Source organism: Rhododendron vialii, chromosome 2a (assembly GCF_030253575.1).
Source record: "Rhododendron vialii isolate Sample 1 chromosome 2a, ASM3025357v1".
Lineage (NCBI taxonomy): Eukaryota > Viridiplantae > Streptophyta > Magnoliopsida > Ericales > Ericaceae > Rhododendron > Rhododendron vialii.
Genome location: NC_080558.1, coordinates 45,610,436 through 45,630,204, shown reverse-complemented (window position 1 = coordinate 45,630,204; position 19,769 = coordinate 45,610,436). Strand labels below are relative to the sequence as shown.

Sequence of the window (19,769 nt, the reverse complement as noted above, 5' to 3'; positions counted from 1 at the left end):
CAGTGAAGGATCTCAGGATGCGGTATAGTACCGGTATCCGGTTTAGTGGTATGGTAAAGTACCCATAAAGATCCTATGAACGGATGTAAATTTGGGCAAGCAGAGATTGCCCGGGTACAATATCTTGGGAGCGGGAAGATTCCCAGGATGCGGTACAGTACCCAGTGTGAGGTTTAAGGGTATGGTAAAGTACCCAGAGGTAGAGTTGAGAGACGGTAAAGGATCCCAGTGACAAGAACGATCCCTAATGCTGAGTTGTTATGGTGAGTTGTTCCCTTATTATGGTTGTAAGCAGTACCATAGTTTTAAATCGCGGTATCGGTCGCGGTATATCGGTATCGGGACATATCGGTGATACGTCGCGGGAATCGGGTGTCGCGGTCGTGAATTTTTAAAAATCATCAGCAACATGTATAAAACTTGAAAAATATACTTTTGCCCCAAACATTGGCTTAAATTATCACATTTTAATTAATTTAAAACATGTAATAGCCCATTCTCTTCATGTGAAATATCCGATAATTTATCAAAACTCGCAAAAGATTTTACAAATATGAGAAAAATGCAACATTATAAGTTTCGATATAATTGACATAAATAGCAAAAATAAGATGAAGACATTAAAATAAACACACCATAGAGGTTTTACATTACATAATCGCTAGGCACAACTAGTTTCAAGCTCATAGCTTTTAAGTCAAACATAATTTTGCTAATACAACTTCAATGCCAGAATGAATGACGTGGGGGTACCAATACGTACATGAATGACGTGGAAGCAAATATATACATATGTGTGGAAGGAGCTCTGTTTTTTGATTTTTTCTGTTTTTTTTTTTTTTAGCTCTGTTTTTTGGTTTTTTCTGTTTTTTTTTTTTTCCAGAACCGATACGTACCGGCCGTATCGGCCGTACCGGTCCAAAAATCGGTTACAGACCGATACGTATCGGGAACCGGCCGATACGCCTGTGAATTTCAATCTCACCGATATATCGGCCTATATCCGAACCGGGAGTCGAAAATTCCGGTACGAACCGGCCGATACGTACCGTATCGGCCGATATTTAAAACTATGAGCAGTACAGACTGAATACGTAATTTAGTTGTGTTTTGTTTGCAATCCCGATGCAAGACATATAAAGGGATAGTTATTCCATGAGACGGTCAAAGTTAGAAGATATAAGAGGAAATGATCTTGTGGATAAGATCTTAGAAGACACTTAAGACTAATGGATAGTAAGAAAATGGCGGATGTGATATTTTCCTCAAGTATTATCAACTGATCTTGCTCTATTTACTTTTTGCTTATCGCATCATTTTCTTATCTGCTTTGTTAATATTATATATGTATGGGGGGAAGGGGAAGTGGAAGTGGAAGTGGAAGGGTATGATTATTCTGTCGGGTGAATCTCGTCACTCACGGTACAGAGTAACTTGGCCCCGTGCCGGCCAGATATCTTTTGCAGATAAATTAGTGGGTCCGTAGCAGACCAATATCTTCGAGAAGAGACCCTAGGGATGGAGACTGAGTAGGTGTTGCTTGGGATTCGTAACAAGATTAGAGTTAGCTCTAAAGTTGTGATAAATTCATCGGACTTGATGTCTTTTGATTTAGTAAAAATTTTCAGAGGTTGTGATGATTAAACATCTATTTTTGGTAAATTATACTTAATTTGCTAAATTATGACTAATGGATCAAAAAAATTCATAAGAATTTATTTTATAATACTTCTGAAATTCCTTAGAAAATCAGGGCGTTAAACAAACTGTAAGATCGGTCCGATTGGATCTTCCGGCCTTGTAGTCCTTGGGCTACCTGCGCTTTTGCCTAACGATGAGCCAAATCCGGTGGTTTTGGGGCTTGGCCGGCATGGCCTCCCACCGGTATCTACTATTGGGTGGTCCGGTCCTCGCCTAAAGACAATGGTTGAGTGCTAGCGGCTATTTCTGGGTTTCCCATCGTCGGTCCTTCCAGTTGGTGGTGGCATATGGTGCTTGGTGGGTTTTCTGGTTTGGGTGATTCCGCGATGTGGTGGTTGTCAATTAGATGTTGGCGGCGGCGGGCGGACGGCATGGGTTGAAGATGTACAGTTGTTTAGGATTAGGGTTTTGGGTTTTCTTTGGGCTGGATCTTTATTGTAATATCTGGGTGTTTTGGCCTCTTGGTTTTTTAGGGCTTTGTCCCTTAAGAGTGTTACGGGCTTCATCGTATATTTTGGGCTTTTAGGCCTTCAGGTGTTATGGGCTTTGTTCCCATTTGGATGTATTCCAACATTTGGTTGGATTCCCCTTCCATTTTTCCCTTAATAAAATGTTTTCACTTGCCTATCAAAAAATTAAAAAAAAGACCGGTCCGGTTTTGGTTCGGTTCCGATTCTATCCAATTAGCATCCAAAGGAAATTTTCTAACCAATGAATCCTTAATTTGAGTTCCTAACATTAAAAACTTTCTTAACAAATGAAATTTTCATCTCTAAATAAATTAACTTTAGCAAGGAAAAGATTAACCTGCCAAATTTAAATACATATTTAATTACACAAACACATATCTATATTTTTATATATGTTAGGTTAAAACGGTCCGGTTCGGTTCTAACTAATAACTGAACCAAAATTAACGGTTCTTATTTTTTTTGGAATCATAACCTGAACAATGAACCGCAGAACCGAACCAAATAGGACGGTTCAGACCGATTTTGAAGTTCGGACGATTTTCTTGAGCACCTCTAGTAATTAAGCTGGACAATTTTGAAGTAAACCTGTATTTCTTTGGCAAACAAGTCTACAAACTTAAATGGAAAGGAAATTATCTAACTGTTTTGCTTCCAATCCACATGCAAGGACTGGTATTAACAATGTAATTTTTCTACGAACTATTAGATTCAAGACCCTTATTATGTAAATATTTAGGGAAATGGTTTTCACTCCTCTCTTTTTTTTGTAATAAATACATCCATTTTGTTTTTGTCTTTTAGTGAAAAATTTACACATAAAAGATTCACTAAAAGACATAAAAATGGAGTGCATGCATATATATCAAAAAAGAGTGTAAAAATCGTTGTCTCCGAAATTTATAACAATTGTAAAACAACTTCATGTTGCAGAAGAGAGAAAATTGAAAATAGAAGATCTGAAATAGTATTAAAAGAGATCAAAAGTTTAAAAATAAAGAGAGAGTACGGGTATTATGGACTTTTAAAAATGTGACAAAAGAAATACTGTATCAGAGTAAGCTACTGTTGTATTATTTAAATTCCCCTTTTTCCGATGAGCTAAGAGAAGTTTACAAGACCAACTCTATAGTCACCTTCGGGGTTGTAGTTCAAGTGGTTGGACCAATTAGCATAAGAATATCTCCAATAGCCTCAAACTTATTCTAGGCAAAATGCTTAGAAAAAAGTGCAAAAATCTATTTTGTCTAGCCACCAAGTAATTTCACCACTCAACAGCCTAGGCAAATCCCTATTCAAATCCCAAATCTTTGTTTTTAAAATAAATAAATAAAAACCTTAGCTCTCTGGGGCGGTTGACCGCCTGGCTGGCCGACATGAAGCCCATAAACATAAAACCACAGCGAAAACCAGATCGGTTGGCCGGCATAAAGCCCAAAAACATATATCAAATTGGTTTGTGTTTTTTTTAAACAAAACCCAAATTAGTTCCGATTTTTTCCAAATCAAACCCAAAGTAGTTCTGTTTTTTGCCAACCAAAACCCAAATTAGTGGAGGGTAACTGTGCTTACCTTCGCCAAAGCCAACGACTACGAGGGAGACGACGACAGCATAGTGGTTTGCGGGCTCAGATTTGTGTCTTTGAAGGCGGAGAGAGAGAGAGTGGGGGGAGGCTACAGTAGCACACCAGAGCTAGCGTGGTACTGTAGCAGTCGCGGAGGAGACGAGGTTGTTGGGCGAGGGTTTTGATGGGTTTCACTTGGGGAAGAGCTAAAAAGGGAGAAGAGCCGAGTCTATTGGAGATGCTCTAAGGTTGCTTCTGTCCAGCCCATCAGTCTTGAGTTTGATTTTTTAAGTGTCTCCAATTGAACTTGCACTTGGGTGGAGGCTTGGCATCAAAGCCCGCAACGTAGTGACACATTAGTATTTCTTCCTAGATGGGTCATCTATGGGTTAAGTCTGGACTATTTAGGTCATGTGGGTTCCCCAATTGATCGGGGTCCCCACGGTTTCAATTCAGCCCACCCTTTTTCCTTGGGGAAAAAAAATACCAGAGTACTCTATAGTCTAAGAGAGACAATGAGATCCCGTAGGGTGGGCTGCCTACATAGCTGTAGGTGTAGGACAGTCAATTCAGTCATCCATTTTAGCAATGGATAGCTCGGATTGAATCCGAGCCTTCAATGTCAAAAAAGATGACCGAATCGGGCACCTTACAGCCCTGTAGTGCGGGATGCACTATAGGATTTCCAAATTCGTCCAAGAGCATGGACATTTCGGTAAAATCACCACTCAGCCATCTACAAATAGTAAAAAAATACTCCTATCTACTCCTACTATCTCCTGCAAAATTTTCTGGTTGCTGTTTCTCCACATCCCCCAAGTTCCCAAACCCAATAAAATATTAAATAAATAAATAAAAATTTAATCCATAATTAAACACTAATCACATTATTAATGGTCAGTCCTTGCATGTGAACTGGAAGCAAAACAGTTCTCGATAATTTCCTTTCCATTTAGGGTAAGTACCATAAATACAGTATATCCCTCCACAGGGGTTAAGGCTAGGGTTTTTTTTCACCCCAAGTTCTCAATTTTCTCTCTTATCCTCTCTCTCTCCTCTCCATTTCCGGTTAATTGTCGCCAATTCGATACGCGCGTCATCGAAATTCTCTTACGGACCCAAATTTCAGGTGCGCTGTGCGATTTAATTCGATTATTATAGACTTCAAGTTCTTCATTTGGTGGTTTTGACTTTTGAGTGCATTATGGATTTCGTTGTGTTGATTGTTGAACAATTGTGATGGTTCGTTTGGTTTCTGAAAAAAAAAAATATATGGAATTTTCTTGTTCTGTTGCTTGAGAGTTGAGAAAATTGAAAGATTTGTTACTGGTCCGTGAGTAGTGTGTTACTGGCTTGAGATTCTTTTCGGGTTTTTTTTCCGGTGAGATGATGAGTGGAAAAGTTTGTTTTCTTACTGCTGCTATTTTTTTTTTCCCGAATTTTTCTTCGCATTTAAACAGATGGAGAGAGTTTGGTTTCTTCAATGAAGTTTATCTAATGGATACCATTAGCCACGTTAAGAATACCCATAGGCCATGTTCTATAAACACCCAGGCATTGGACCGCTGCCTAGTGCCTAGGCGGCCGACTAATAGAACACTGCCCATAGGCAACTTCTCGCCATCCTTCAATAATGCATCACGATTGGCCAAAGCACGTTCAGCTATGCCATTGGAACACCATCCGCCAGGCACGGTGACAAGCACATGTCGCCCCTTGCCTTGCCGGTTGACAAGCGTCGTGTGTCTTGTCTTGTCTTGCCTAGCCTGGTGACAAGCATTTGATGTGGCATGCCTTGCCTAGTCCACTGACAAGCACGTGTTGTGACTTGCCTCGCCGAGCAAATACATGCATGGATGTAATGCATAAGGCGATTGGGTACAGTAACTGCAATTCATTGATTAGCTTCTTCCAGTTTAATGTTTGAATGCCCCCTTCTCCCTCTCCCCGTGACCTATGTACATGTTAAGGACAGCTAGGTCACATATAGATGACATACACTGCACCATGTAGAAACTTTATATCTATCTCAAAACCAATTGGCAATTAGTGGAGGGGTTCTAAAAGTTATTAAGTGATCACCCATTTCACTCCTAAGCAATGTGGGACTCTATTTCCTTAATATCCTCCCTCTCGTGCAGCCGTGTTTGAGGTCTGTCACATGTGGCTACCATACATACCACTTGTGAGGGAATGGGTCCAACAGTGTGATATTTTTTATGCGGGCATCTTTTTTCACTACAGATGCTATATACGTGTAGATGTTTGCTACAAGTTTTTTAGTCGATTCCTTGTGATCAATGCTTCAAGAAAGTATTTAGTGTAAAATTGTATGTTTGCATTGCTGGTAATTCTGTTTTGAAACTTTGTGCTGGTTTGAGTGCTTTAATGCTCTTCAAAACATTTGTTCCTTCCCAAAATTCTGCAGCAATTTCCACCAATTGAATAGAACAATTTTGCATGGCTTTATCCTCCTCCTGAATTACGTGATTCCTAAAAACTCACCTTGATTATTCTTGCTGTGCCAGCAGTTTATATTGCAGTGTAAGCATATGATTGCCCCGACAGTATGGATGAAGGATTGGGCGACGAAGCAGCTGGAGTTGACTCTGTTGATGGAAAATGTCTTCTAGGCAAAGATGTTATGACGGGATCTCATGGAATGGCGACACTCAATGAGGGTCAATATCACCATGGCTCATCCCCGGGATTTGCAGCTGTTTTAGAGGGTAAGAACCGAGATATAGGCGGTGACTCACAACATCCATATGATAGTCCTCATTGTACAGAGGATGCTGGGGTCATGGTTGAAGAGTTAACACTGAGAAATTATAATGGTGAAAACTTAGCTATAGTGGGTACTTCCAAAAGTAGTGAGATATTGCAGACTTGGAAGAATCAGTGGCAACATTTGTATCAAATAGGAAGTGGTGTCTCCAGGGGTGATACTCTTTTGAAGGACAATGGTCAATCTTCGTCAAATGCCTGGGAGGATGTTGGATACACAGTTTTTTCAGAATTGATTCGTCAAAAACCACCAGATGACGCTCAAAACGTGGAACATTCACCGAATGATGAAAATAAAGCTGTTGCAAGCAGTATGTCACCACCTCCTGGAGGTATCAGGACTAAAATTCTTTCCAATTCCGGGTTTTCTGAGTATTTTGTCAAAAATACTCTGAAAGGTAAGGGGGTTGTACTTAAGGGTCCAACTCGTGAAGGATTTGGTGCGGAGATTAAGGGCCCGACTAATCCAAAAGCTGTCAGTACTGCTAAGGTAGCTTTTGATGCACCATTGAGTTCGAGTGCTAAAACGGTCGTGTCTCTTGCTTCTGGTGCTGGGCGTGGGGTGGGTCCTTCCCTCAATGCTGTGAATGGCGGAGTCAATTTGAGAGAATGGATGAAAGCCAGGCACTATGAGGCAAATAAAGTTGCGAGGTTGTATATATTTAGGCAGATTGTAGATTTTGTGGATTTCTCTCACTCTCAAGGAGTTGCATTGCAAGACTTGCGGCCATCATTCTTTAAGTTGTTGCCATCAAATCAGGTTATATACCTTGGATCAACTGTCCATCAAGATACTGCATTGAATCTTACAGATCAGGATAACCTTTTCTCAGAGAATGATCGGGATAAGAAAAGGCTGCCAGAACAGGCCCTGCATCCCGCTGTTAGTCAAATGGTAAAGAAGCAGAAGTTTGGGGAGAACCTGAACTTAAACAAACGGTGGTCTCAGTTTTCATCAAGATCTGGCTTTAAAGCTGCAACTGCTACTGATACTGGTCTCAGTGTTGTTTTGCCTCAGGATTCCTGGGATGATTTAAACGTTCAGCATAACCTGAAAAGAGAACACAAAAGTGAGGGAAACTCCAGCAGCCCTCACGGGTCTAATGAACTCCAACTGCGGTCTACTTGTACGAGTGATCCATTGGAAGAGAAGTGGTATGCTAGTCCTGAGGAGCTTAATGGGAGGGGATGTACATTTTCATCGAATATCTATGTTCTGGGTGTTCTTCTCTTTGAGGTACTACAATTGCTTTATGCTGGTGTTATGGGTTTTTTTCATGACTTCATCATGATGAACTTCATCATGCCGTTGTATTGTTCTTATGTCATATGGTGCGTAAGTGTTACCCAAGGATAGTGAAGCGTTCTATTTACACAATAGTTCTACCCTGATTTTACCTGTAACTATTTTCCGAAAGCATTGTGAACTAGAGATGTGTGTGGTGCTTTTGCAAAGTAAATGTGTACAGTTTATAACTGTTTCCTCTTCGCTTAGGTTGAACTTGGACACTATCTTTGTTCCCTGAAGGGTGGAGGTACTATATTTGAGCCAAATGTCCTCTTGTAAAGTGGTTTTGACATGGTTGCTTGGTTACGAAAAAGCCAGTGGTGTTGGGTTATATGTCCTAAGCACGCAGCACGATGTTCTTGGATTTTTTATAAATTTCTCAGAAAACATCTTCATGACTTTAAGATTAAAGGCTGGTTGATCTTGTGTCAGTTGTTCGTTTGGCTTGTAGGGACTATTAGTGTAAATCTTGCATCAATAAAAGGAAGTGAAATCCTGTCTGAAGGTAGACTGTAGGTTCTTTGTTCATCTAATTTAAAGTGGTTTTCCAGGCATTATTTTAGCTATTTGGTATTCATTCATTTGGCAATTTCATTATTTTCATGGTTTCATATACTTTTGGTATTATCTAAGTTGAGGCTGTTCGATGTACTTTTTACTCTTATGGCTTTTTGATTTTGTCACCTATGTATTTCAATAAAATATTGTTTGCCAATGGAATTGTTGACTTCAGATTAGGCAAGTGTTCAAGGATGTGTGAAAAATTGGATTTTTGAAATGCCTGAGCCCATGTGAGTTGGATCATTTAAGTTTTTGGACTGATATGGTTTGCTTCTTACAGTTGCTTGGCTTATTTGACTCTGAAAGGGCACGTACTGCTGCCATGTCAGATCTGCATCATAGGATTCTTCCTCCGAACTTCTTGTCAGAGAATCCCAGAGAAGCTGGATTTTGCCTTTGGCTTCTTCACCCTGAACCTTCATCACGTCCATCAGCAAGGTAATACCATTTCAGGCTAGTCTCTTATCAAACCGAGTAATGTTTGGTCATGACTAATCGGCATTTGGTTATGTTTCACATTGGTGTTGGTTATGACCCCCAGTGGTTGTCTTTCGTTATGGTTATGTTTCACAGTGGTGTTGATTATGACCCACAGTGGTTGTCTTCCGTTATGATCATTGTGGTCTTCAGTTATGGCACCAAGTGGTGTTAGTTGTGACCAAATCAATGTTCAGATTAAATTTTTTAATCCAACGGCTGAAATTAGGAGGTGCATTCTGGTAGTCAATCTCCATTTTAACTCACGAGGGCTTCCTTTAACAGGTCTAGGTTCTTAGGTCAAATTGATAGAACATCACCTTTTCATTCACAGCCAGGTAATAGAACACCAACTTTTGATATAGAGCCAGTTTGATTCACTTGTATTCTTATCATCAAAACTGTTGAACCACCCCCAGTATCATCAAAATCAAGTAGGTAGTCTGATAGTCAATTAAGCAATTGTTCAATTATTACCTAGCATGTCTCCAGATGGTTTTGTTGCTTTCTACATATTTTCCATGTTGGTTAGTTACCATTTACCCCAAAAGCTTAAGTTGTTAGAAAATGGGCCCAACACTGTGTTTATTTGTCCCTTGCATATAAACTCTGGATTCCTGGAACCAAATGGTACAATAATGACATCAGGAATGTATGACCATTGTCTATAACAGGGAAGTCCTGCAGTCTGGTGTTATAAGTGGAATTGTAGAATCGTATGGAGATGAGTTGTCATCATCTTTGAGTGAAGATGATACGGAATCAGACTTATTATTACATTTTCTTCTCGCATTGAAAGAGGAAAAGCAGAAGGATGCCTTGAAGCTTGTAGAAGAAATTAAGTGTCTCGAAACAGATATTGAAGAGGTAGAAATACGGCAGCCAAAACAACCATTAGTCCTTTCAGGCTCACCTAGCAAGCCCCTTCATTCAAGGGGAAACAGGTTTCAATACGGCGAACATTCAAGTTTCGAGTTGCATTCTAAGTTAACCTCCGGAGCTAATTCTGAAATGAGGTTGATGAAGAACATCAGTCAACTGGAAAGTGCGTACTTCTCCACAAGATCCAGTATTCAGCTTTCTGAAAGTGCTGCGGCCACACGCACTAATAAGGAACTATTGGAAGATAGAGATGGAGATTATCCGGCACCAAAGGATGAAAAGAGGAAGAAGCCCATGGATCGTTTAGGAGCATTCTTTGGCGGTTTGTGCAAGTATGCTCGTTATAGCAAGTTTGAAGTGCATGGGGTATTAAGGAATGGAGATCTTCAGAATTCTGCAAATGTAATCTGCTCTTTAAGTTTTGATCGAGACCAAGAGTATTTTGCTGCTGCTGGAGTATCTAAGAGGATAAAAATTTACGATTTTCAAGCACTCTTTAATAAAGCTGTTGATATCCATTATCCAGCTATTGAGATGTCGAACAAATCAAGGCTCAGCTGCATTTGCTGGAATAGCTATATCAGGAACTACCTGGCTTCGACTGATTACGATGGAATAGTCAAGGTATGTGTCTTTGGGGATTATGGATCAGTTTTCTTAAGTGAACCCTACTATTAATCATCAGCGGACGGGTTGTAAATCTATCCTGTATATGCATTAGTTTTCTGATGTTTCACAATAGAGGTATTTGTTTTGGTCAAATACTACCTCTCCACTGAAGAGCCCCTATCAGCCTATCTGCATGGTGTTCTAAGTCATATAGGACTCAGTTGTCATTCATATACATTAAATTCCTCCATCCCACAACGCTAGTCCCTTTTGGGTTTGTACTTTTTAAGGGGACATGCATATAATGCACTCTGATTCGGATCAAAGTCTATTGATTTCCAACATTGCCTCCTTATCCGCAGTTGTATAGTTTTTGATTACCTTTAGTGAGACTTTTGAAGAGCTAAAAGGTTTGCATCACGTATGCAATTGCATTTTAATCTGATTCTTTTGAAGTTTACTCATGTAGGTCACTACATCCAATCTTTTTTGGGTGGAATACCTCATTTCACAATCTTGTGTAGTTGTTTGTATCTCTTTAGGTTATATGCAACTGATTGAAGGTTTTTTTGCCCTGCAACTTGTTCAAAGTGTGCTCATGTAGATCACTAGGCCACACCTCTCTCTCTCTCTCTCTCTCTCTCTCTCAACCCAAGGTAATTGTGAGGTGTTGGGATCTTGGCAGTTGTTACCGAAATACTAGCTAATTACATTAAGGATTTGGTATGTTCACATTCATCATGTAAGCTCATGTACAATACACATAACTGCTTACATTCACACACTCATATACTGAAGGATAACAAGTATTGCTATTTTTACTTCTCTCCCCAACTCCCAAAAATGTTCTCATCTACCTGATTCTGAAAGTATTGGTATTAAGTTTTACTAATTTTGTCTGGCTTTCTTCATTATTCTTGGATGGTTCCAGCTATGGGATGCAGGAACTGGTCAAGGGTTTTCTCAATACATTGAGCACAGTAAAAGGGCTTGGTCTGTGGACTTTTCCCAAGTGGATCCAAAAAAATTAGCCAGTGGAAGTGATGACTGTTCTGTGAAACTTTGGAACATTAATGAGGCATGCTCTCTTCTCCATCTTTTATTTTGGTGGCTCAAGAAAGTTGATACCATGATTTATGATTGAGAAATCCCTGTTCCACAATCTCAAACCCATAAGACTTTATTTGTATTTGTTGCTCTTAACAGGTTTATGGGCTATAATGCATATGTACATGAATTCATGTATTTGATAAGTATGAGGAGAAGGGATTTGCACTATTTCCTACAAGGCTGACAGAATTAATATATCTTTGAATCTACTATCAACTTCGTGAATTTCTTGAAAGGTTTTGTTTTAATAGAAGACATAAGATAATTTTCCTGGCTAAAAAGTTACCAAGTGAAAACAAATTTCGAACGACTCAAGTAAATGATTGAAACAAAATTATCTAACGAGCAAAAATTTTGAAATACGGAGTACTCAAGTACGATAGCGAGTATGTACCTTGCTTGCAGGGGCGAACCAAGGGGGGTGCAAGCGGGGGCCCGGGTCCTTGCACACCTCCCAATTATCCCATTATTTCTTCTACATTTTAGGTTTTGGTGTAAAATTTAGGAAGAATGGTCCCCTCAAAATTGTGTTATTATTATATAAGGATAATATTTTGTTGTTAATATACGAATGCATGTGATTTGGTCCCCCTGCAATAAGAATCTTGTGTCCGCCACTGCTTGCTTGGTCCTTTGCGTACAGTTCGTATTGTAAAGCCTGCATAATATGTCTTGTGTGAGATCGAAAGAATGAATTATCTCACCCTATCCCTCTTGTTTGGTGCTCTTTTATTCTTGGTCTCATTTTTATTCGTCTGTTGGTGCAGAGAAATAGTTTATGCACAATCAGGAACATTGCAAATATCTGCTGTGTTCAGTTCTCTCCTTATTCCAGTCATTTATTAGCTTTTGGCTCTGCTGATTACAAAACCTACTGCTATGATCTTCGGAATGTTTCGACCCCCTGGTGTATACTGGATGAGCATGACAAAGCTGTTAGCTTCGTGAAGTTTTTAGACTCTGAAACTCTTGTTTCTGCATCCACTGACAACACGCTGAAGCTATGGGATCTCAATAAAACTAGTTCCACAGATTTATCAGCCACTAGCATCTTAACCCTTAAAGGTCACACTAATGAGAAGGTTGGTTCTCTGTTCAAAAATTTGGTTACATCTCCTTTTCTATCTGGGAATGGATGAAATTTCTTTTTCTTTTTGTAACTTTTTATCCTGATTCCTGACGGTATGGTGGTGGTTATAACTTTGTGCCCTTTCCACTTGCTTCCTCAGAATTTTGTGGGGTTATCTGTTGCTGATGGATACATTGCTTGTGGTTCAGAGACAAATGAGGTAGGGCATTAATTTCTAATGTTGCAATGAATTTCTTCTGATGAGTGCAGGACCCTAATACTAAAATACCATGCTCCTAGTGTACTGATGTTTTCTTAGCTGATAAGGAAAAAGTAGTAATTTGGGTAAGACCATGCCGAAGCCGTTCGGCACTATCTTTGACAAGAGTGATGGCAGAGACGGGTTGGGTATCCCATCCTCCAGTTATTCGTAGAGATGAATCCTTAAATGTGAGGGGATGTGAATTTTCTTCAGGAAATTCAGACCTATATGTACATGTATACGCAAGAACATATACGTGCATAACAGTTTCTATGGGAGAGACTATTTGAAAGAATAAAACGGTGAATAAAAAAAGACTGCCAAGATGTATAAGAACCTCCTACCCTAAAAAATAAGGGCAACAAATGGAAAGAAAGAAAGGAAGGAAGAAGATAAAGCAAAAAGTTTGATTACATGATTTGTATATCCTTGCTAGGCAATTCATATTGAATTTCTCGATGTACTTGGAATCAATCACTCATTTTAAAATTGTATTTTGAAGATTACCAATCTCCATTTTTCTGCACTTGTTTTGTTTGATTGCAGGTGTATGCTTATTATAGATCTCTGCCTATGCCAATCACCTCTTACAAGTTTGGTTCCATTGATTCTATTTCTGGGAAGGAGACTGATGATAACAACGGACTGTTTGTTTCAAGTGTGTGCTGGAAAAAGAACTCAGACATGCTTGTTGCTGCCAACTCCACCGGGTGCATTAAAGTGCTTCAGATGGTTTGAAGTTGTAAAATCATTCTCGAAACTGACAGAATTCCTCTCCTTGATGGCCTTTCTTTGCGGCTGCGAGTCTTCACCTATCAGATCTGACAATACAAATGAGTGCAGCTACTAACCATTCATGGGTGATGGAACAACTGGAAGTCTCCTAGATGCTGCATAGTGTAAAGACAAAGGGCACAAACGGGAACTGAATCTACATCTAGTGAAGTGGGAAGCCAGCAGTTTCTGTGAAAAATATTCCAGCTTTGACTACTTCGGATCTTATGACACCACCACAGAAACAGTCTCAGAAACTGGATCATTGTGCTGTGGTTGTTAGAAGATGCATCAATAACTGCTCTTCTGAACTCATGCCATCGAAGGTCAGTAATAACATCCTGAAAGTTGTGTCTCACTTGGTAAGTGAACTTTGCAGAGCAGTTGGCTGGCTGAAACTGAAGATTGTAGTATCGGTGTTGGGGCTTTGACATATTTGTGTGGTCCTTAATTTTAAATGGACCGGCATTTGTTGCCGAGCTGTTTGTTTATACCAAAACATTTGCTTCCAAGCTGTTTGTCTTGAGGAAAGACTAACGAGCATTATTCTTTCTTGCCTTATCCAGATGTATCTAAACAAGTATAAAAAGAGTTCTGTAAGTTATTGTAAAGTGGGCAGATATATAGCAATATTCCACAGGTGTCGGATTCCTTTTCTTTCCAAACTAGGTTGAAGAACAGGCACATAGAAGGTTTGACAATTACTTTTGAAGGGTTTTGTTATTCATATCTTAACACCACATAGAAGGTTTAGCAATTACTTTTGAAGGGTTTGGTTATTTACATTCCTTACGCAACGCCTGGGCCTGAACAGATTCTAGGTGCAACGGTGATCTCATTTAGTACACTTGTTTCGACTAGCCAATGGAAAACTCCAAACGGGTTGAGTGGGAATCACTTAATACCAATCTCAGAAACTCTCTAAGGCCAGTCTTAGCTCACCCCATTTGGAGATTCACCATTGTCGGTACTCTAAGCAGAATGTTTTTCTTATTTCACTGGAACAGGACTTTGTGGAGGAGTTGGGTCCGACAACCAACTGGTGTGATATGTGCTATACTGATACTTGTCTCCTCTCAATCAAGCCATGTGATCTTCACCATTGTAACGCGAAATTTTTCGTTGTGGTGGGGGATTAGTCACTAGGATTGTTAAGGTTCGAGAATTGTTTCTCAGAAGGGTGCCTTGATCGTTCGAAATTCTAGTGCATTGGAAATCTTAGACCTTCAGATTCTAACGAAGCGCATGTATAGTCATTGCTTCAAATTCAGGAATAGCAAATTTAATTGAATGGCTTATGAACTAACTAAACTAGTAAAAAAAAAAAAACTTCCTCTCTAATCATAGCATCGATTTTTTTTTTCTTTTCGAGTTTACCTATAATATGTTGATATGTATAGACATAAGAAAAAAGAAAAGAAAGAATACGGATACAATTAAGACACGTTTGTAAAGAAGTTGCCCTAGAATTTACAAAATTATGTTACATATAAGTTCACCATGCTGATGAACTAATTTAGGAATTAGAGAAAACAAGTTCAATGGCCATTAATTAGTATATAGGAGGACATGGGCATGGACATGTGACACAATGAGAATTCTTCTATTCGAAAACTATGAAAAACTTGTATCTTACCTCAATCTTATTATTTTTTCCTTCTATAAAATAACTTAGATATTAAAAATACTAAGTATTTTATTTGTGCGGAAACTACACTTTTTTTTAGTACTTGTACCTTGGCACTCTTGTAGGAAGTACATCAATGGAAGTTGCTAAAAAATGAACCCTATGAGAGAAGGAATGAACGATAAATCACGCTGAAATGATAGAAAGTTAGAAACCGCATTAAACTGAATTTGGAGCAGGGACAGTCACCTGACAACCAGATGCTTGGGAAACGGGTAACGCTCGTGTGCTATCAATTTGTGTTATGCTATTCCATAGACTCCATATTGGGCTTTGCCCGAGCTGTAATTGGGTTCGTGTTAGTGGACGATGTGATTCATCTCCCGGATTAGTCCAATCCATTAGGTCGAATACTGAGTTACAAAAAAACCCAACTGGCCACTGTTTGCAATTTAGGTTCTACATTCATTGAAATAACCTTCAACCAAATCAAATTTGTAACTAAATGATCCAGACTAATCACAATCGTCAATCCTTCCACCTGTGTCATTAACCATTTGTCTAGAACAATTCTGGAGTTCAGGCAATGAACTCTGTCAGAGTCTGTTTTACCATGGATTAAGGTTGAACTACAGAATAATCTCAGTCGTAGCTGCCTATCCACTCTAAAACAAATGAAGGAACCTTGTGTCTCAGTATGATATATCTGCAACCCATACGTAGTCTAATCATTCTTCTTGCTCTTTGAATCCACTTTCGCTTCATTCTGTTCTTTCAAAGTGAATTTCTTCACTTTCTGTAGATACAAGAGAAAAGGAGACAAAACGAAGGTATGGGTTACAAAGACATACAAACAGAGAGAATAGAAGTAATAGATGCACGTCTTATGAAACACAAAACACGCAAATGAAAAGTTCATGAGGAAAACTTGCAATAATCATGAATCATATTTTTCACCGGTGTGATCACTATTGCATTTTTTTCATATGCACAAAACTGCTCTTTTTTTAAAAGCATATTCTATCGGCACATGAAATGGTAATGGGTATTTTCCTACATGTGATCATTGGCAAGGTCATAAGTGATGTGCCGCAGAAAAGCAAGCAAACATGCCCAAGTAGCAATGATCCTAAGAATCTTCATTATCTAAAACAAATTCTTCCTCTATCATGGCGATTACAACCCATCAACATGCACAAGGAGCTTTAGCATACCATGGAGGGTTCTTTTAGGGGATCCTTGGGAAAAGGATCATGCTATTGTGCCAAACTAGGCAAGTAAAAAGAAGCATTAGCTAGTGACAAGCTATCTGGCAATTGACAAACTGCGGTTGAAGAGAAGAAATATAAGTAGAACTTAGCAGGACTAAATCATTAAACTCATTTGGTAATGACTATTGAATTGTGAGATATTTACCAAGGTTATAACGAAGCGAAAAATGTCTCCATTGGACAACATCTTACCTCAATGCATCCAACCGGTTATACTTACCTCATAAGAAAACTCTCCCTAGTTTTGCATCTCAAAGAGAGAGTACTAGAAACATCGAACTTTCCGAAACAAATGTACGGGTATTATGCGCTCCAACTAGATATATGGCACAAGAAAATTTAGATAATGTCGCCAAGATATTTGATTTCACATTCCCATTGATTTATCACAGGCTCCGAGCACAAGAAGAAAATTTTACGTAGACAAAGTTGCAATTATCGACTTATCGTGCTTTATCTAAATAATAAAGGAGCTACTTTAAAAACACTAATGCTTTTCAGTTTCACAGCAAGGGAACAGAATCCCCTTAGTTTACCATCTCCAAAGTGCATGTACCATAGTAATCCATTGTCCAACAAAGGAAGGCCAACAGTCCCTATTGATGATGACAGAGTGAGAAAATAAAAATAATTAATGTATGCTTTCATTTGTTTGGATAATTATTAAAAGAGATGAGAAATTATGAGAAATTAGAAGAAACGGTGAGAAAGGATGAGAAATAAAAATGAATCTCTATCGGTAGTTCAGTACACTTTGTTCGTCACCAAATCCCACTGGAAGTAGGATTTTTTTGAGAAACTACAATCCTTTCTTTTCTCTCTCTTTATACCAATCCAGACACCAAGTATCTAATCAAGAAGGGATGGCCACAGTAGGATTTTAAGGTTGAGTAAGCAAACATTAAACAATCGTAACTAATGAAAGACTATTGATTTTACCAATATAAGTTGTAAAACTATACCACAACAATTCCTATTCCTATACATTATATCGAATTCTTTCTGCAAATAACATTTTCAAAGTATATAACTTCTTACGTTTTCTCAATAAAAGCTACTATAATTCAAACAGAAATTAGAAACAACGGTAGGGCAGTCGCGCGGACCCATCCGCCCCTCACTCCATCCTCGTAATCAAGCTCAAGGCTGCCAAGAACACATGAATCATGAATAACAACGGCGGAAAAATACCAAAAATCAACAAAAAGATGAGAGCAGTTGATCACCACAACCTCCAGAAGCACAAATTTGAGGTCAACGCCTGAGAATTAGAGGTTTGCTCCCTCCTTAGGGTCTCAGATCCGAAACCTCTCATGTACCCATCCATGGCTTTAAGTGGGAACTCACAAGTGGGCGATGAGATTGGTCCCAGAATTAGTCGGGGTGCACGTAAGCTGACCCGGACACCTCGGTTATCCAAAAAAGAAGAAGCTCAAATTCAATCTTGAGCAACAGAAAACGAAATCAAGGTACAGATGTGCATACACACAGACACAAGAAATTATATACCTACACATTCATGGATGTTTTAATTTTTATATACCTTGACTTGGACGCAGTCACGCAAGGAGTGCAAGAGACAGAGGCATTTGTCTTGATCGAAAGGGGAGGCAGTGACGCAATTGAGGAGATCGACCATCTCCCGTGCACACATGCGCTGAGGGGATGGGGATGACTCGTCCATGTCTTTCAGCTCAATTTTTTTTGTGGGTTTTTTCCTTGAGAGTTTTTAGGGTTTAGGATTAACCCAAAAGGGGGTTATAGTGTTCGGTTCAAGTGGGAAATTTTGGCGTCCGATTCTTCCCCTGTGATTTTCCCACAAACAAAGGGGTGAACTAGAACGACCTAGAGAATACTACAACTAGAAAATACATTTTTATCCCGTATCACCTGATAACATTGTTTTATAACTCGGGTGTCCAAGTGATCGCAGCATCAAAAAGAAAGTCTGAAATTTCCACGGAAGCCGGCTCGAAATATTTGATCGGATCAACAAGGTGAGGTGTCGCTTCCAGCCTGAAAGCGAAACCCGCTCCCAGGAAGGCCATTTCTTTCTTTACTATTGACTCATTCCCTACCCGAGCAAACCCACAAGAGCCATTCTTAGAAGCTTCAAATATCCGTTTACCCTGTCTTCAGTCATGGTTGACTTTATGGCATATGTCTGAATGGTCTCGCTAAGAAGCACAAATTTTAGGTTAACGCCCAGGAATTAGAGGTTTGCTCCCTCCTAAGGCCTTAGGTTCGAAACCTCTCATGTACCCATCCCTGGCTTTAATTGGGTACCCACAAGTGGGCGGTGGAATTGATCCTAGAACTAGCCGGGTTGCGCATAAGCTAATCCAGACACCTCGGTTATCAAAAAAAAGAAAGAAGCACAAATTCGATCCAGAGCGACAGAAAATGAAATCAAGGCACACATGTACATCCACACAGATACAAGAAATTATACACATACATACACATTCATGGATGTATTTCTATACCTTGGCTTGGACGCAGTCACGTAAGGAGTGCAAGAGACGGAGGCATTTGTCTTGATCGAAAGGGGAGGCGGTGACGCAGTTGAGGAGATCGAGCGCCTCCTGTGCACACACGGGCTGAGGGGATGGAGATGATTCGCCCATGTATTTTGGCTCAATTTTTTTGTGGGTTTTTTTTCTTGGGAGTTTTTAGGGTTTTAGGATTAACCCAGAAGGGGTTTGGCGTTCGGTTCAAGTGGGAAATTTTGGGGTCCGATTCTTCCCCCTCTCGCGGGTAAAAGTCCTCATCCCCTGTGATTTCCCCGCAAACACAAGGGGTGAACTAGAACCACCTAGAAAATCAATTAAAAAAAAAAAACTACCATAGAAAATATTAGGGCAAAGTCCACTTTCATCTCCTGTGGTTATCGTCATGTGTGGATACATCCCTCGTAGTGCAAAAATGACTGCATAACCTACCTGTGGTTTTAAACATGTATAGATAGACCTCTTGCCATCATGTTTTCCATCTATATTAACAGAGGTGTATCTCACACGCTTCTAGAATGTAATATGAGTCGTTCATAATGTATTAAATAAAAAATAGAGTATCTATGTAGTCCCAGTGATCTAGTAATTTTTAGTAAATTCAAATTTGAAATTTTAATTTCATAACAAAATTGATTCGACCATGAGCTTTTCATTTTTTAATTGATTTGAATTTTGGCATAGATGTAATAATCGTCAAAATTTTACAATATCAACGATTTGGATTCAATTTTTGGTATAGAGGATGGTGTGGTTAGATTTAAAAAAGAAGAAGAATCAAGGGACACGATGATGATATATTGGTC

The 19,769-nt window shown here is 39.3% G+C and overlaps 1 protein-coding gene and 1 long non-coding RNA gene across 4 annotated transcripts; one reads left to right on the top strand and one right to left on the bottom strand.

Moving 5' to 3' along the window:
* Nucleotides 1-4,666: 4,666 nt before the first annotated feature.
* On the top strand, nucleotides 4,667-14,194 carry LOC131313455 (protein SPA1-RELATED 2). Of its 2 annotated transcripts, none has more exons than XM_058341778.1 (8): nucleotides 4,667-4,865; nucleotides 6,268-7,760; nucleotides 8,653-8,810; nucleotides 9,524-10,355; nucleotides 11,272-11,418; nucleotides 12,218-12,532; nucleotides 12,680-12,739; nucleotides 13,328-14,194. In XM_058341778.1, the coding sequence occupies exons 2-8, from the start codon at nucleotides 6,306-6,308 to the stop codon at nucleotides 13,517-13,519; spliced, it is 3,159 nt and encodes a 1,052-aa protein (XP_058197761.1). In that variant the 5' UTR covers nucleotides 4,667-4,865; nucleotides 6,268-6,305; the 3' UTR covers nucleotides 13,520-14,194. The 2 variants fall into 2 exon arrangements, with proteins under 2 accessions (XP_058197761.1, XP_058197754.1); XM_058341771.1 differs by having other exon boundaries at nucleotides 6,265-7,760.
* Nucleotides 14,195-15,596: 1,402 nt separating this feature from the next.
* LOC131316568 (uncharacterized) lies at nucleotides 15,597-18,928 on the bottom strand. 2 transcript variants are annotated; one of them, XR_009197184.1, is made up of 3 exons: nucleotides 17,997-18,928; nucleotides 17,492-17,599; nucleotides 15,597-15,978 (listed from the first exon to the last, which is right to left on the bottom strand). It is a non-coding gene; the product is annotated as an uncharacterized LOC131316568 (long non-coding RNA). The 2 variants fall into 2 exon arrangements; XR_009197185.1 differs by lacking the exon at nucleotides 17,997-18,928 and adding an exon at nucleotides 17,686-17,988.
* Nucleotides 18,929-19,769: the final 841 nt, after the last annotated feature.

Coding starts and splice junctions, on each gene's coding strand:
- LOC131313455 (XM_058341778.1), top strand. CDS start 6,306: ATGGATGAAGGATTGGGCGACGAAGCAGCTGGAGTTGACTCTGTTGAT. Junction 7,761..8,652: donor TGGGTGTTCTTCTCTTTGAG/GTACTACAATTG, acceptor TGCTTCTTACAG/TTGCTTGGCTTATTTGACTC. Junction 11,419..12,217: donor AACTTTGGAACATTAATGAG/GCATGCTCTCTT, acceptor CTGTTGGTGCAG/AGAAATAGTTTATGCACAAT.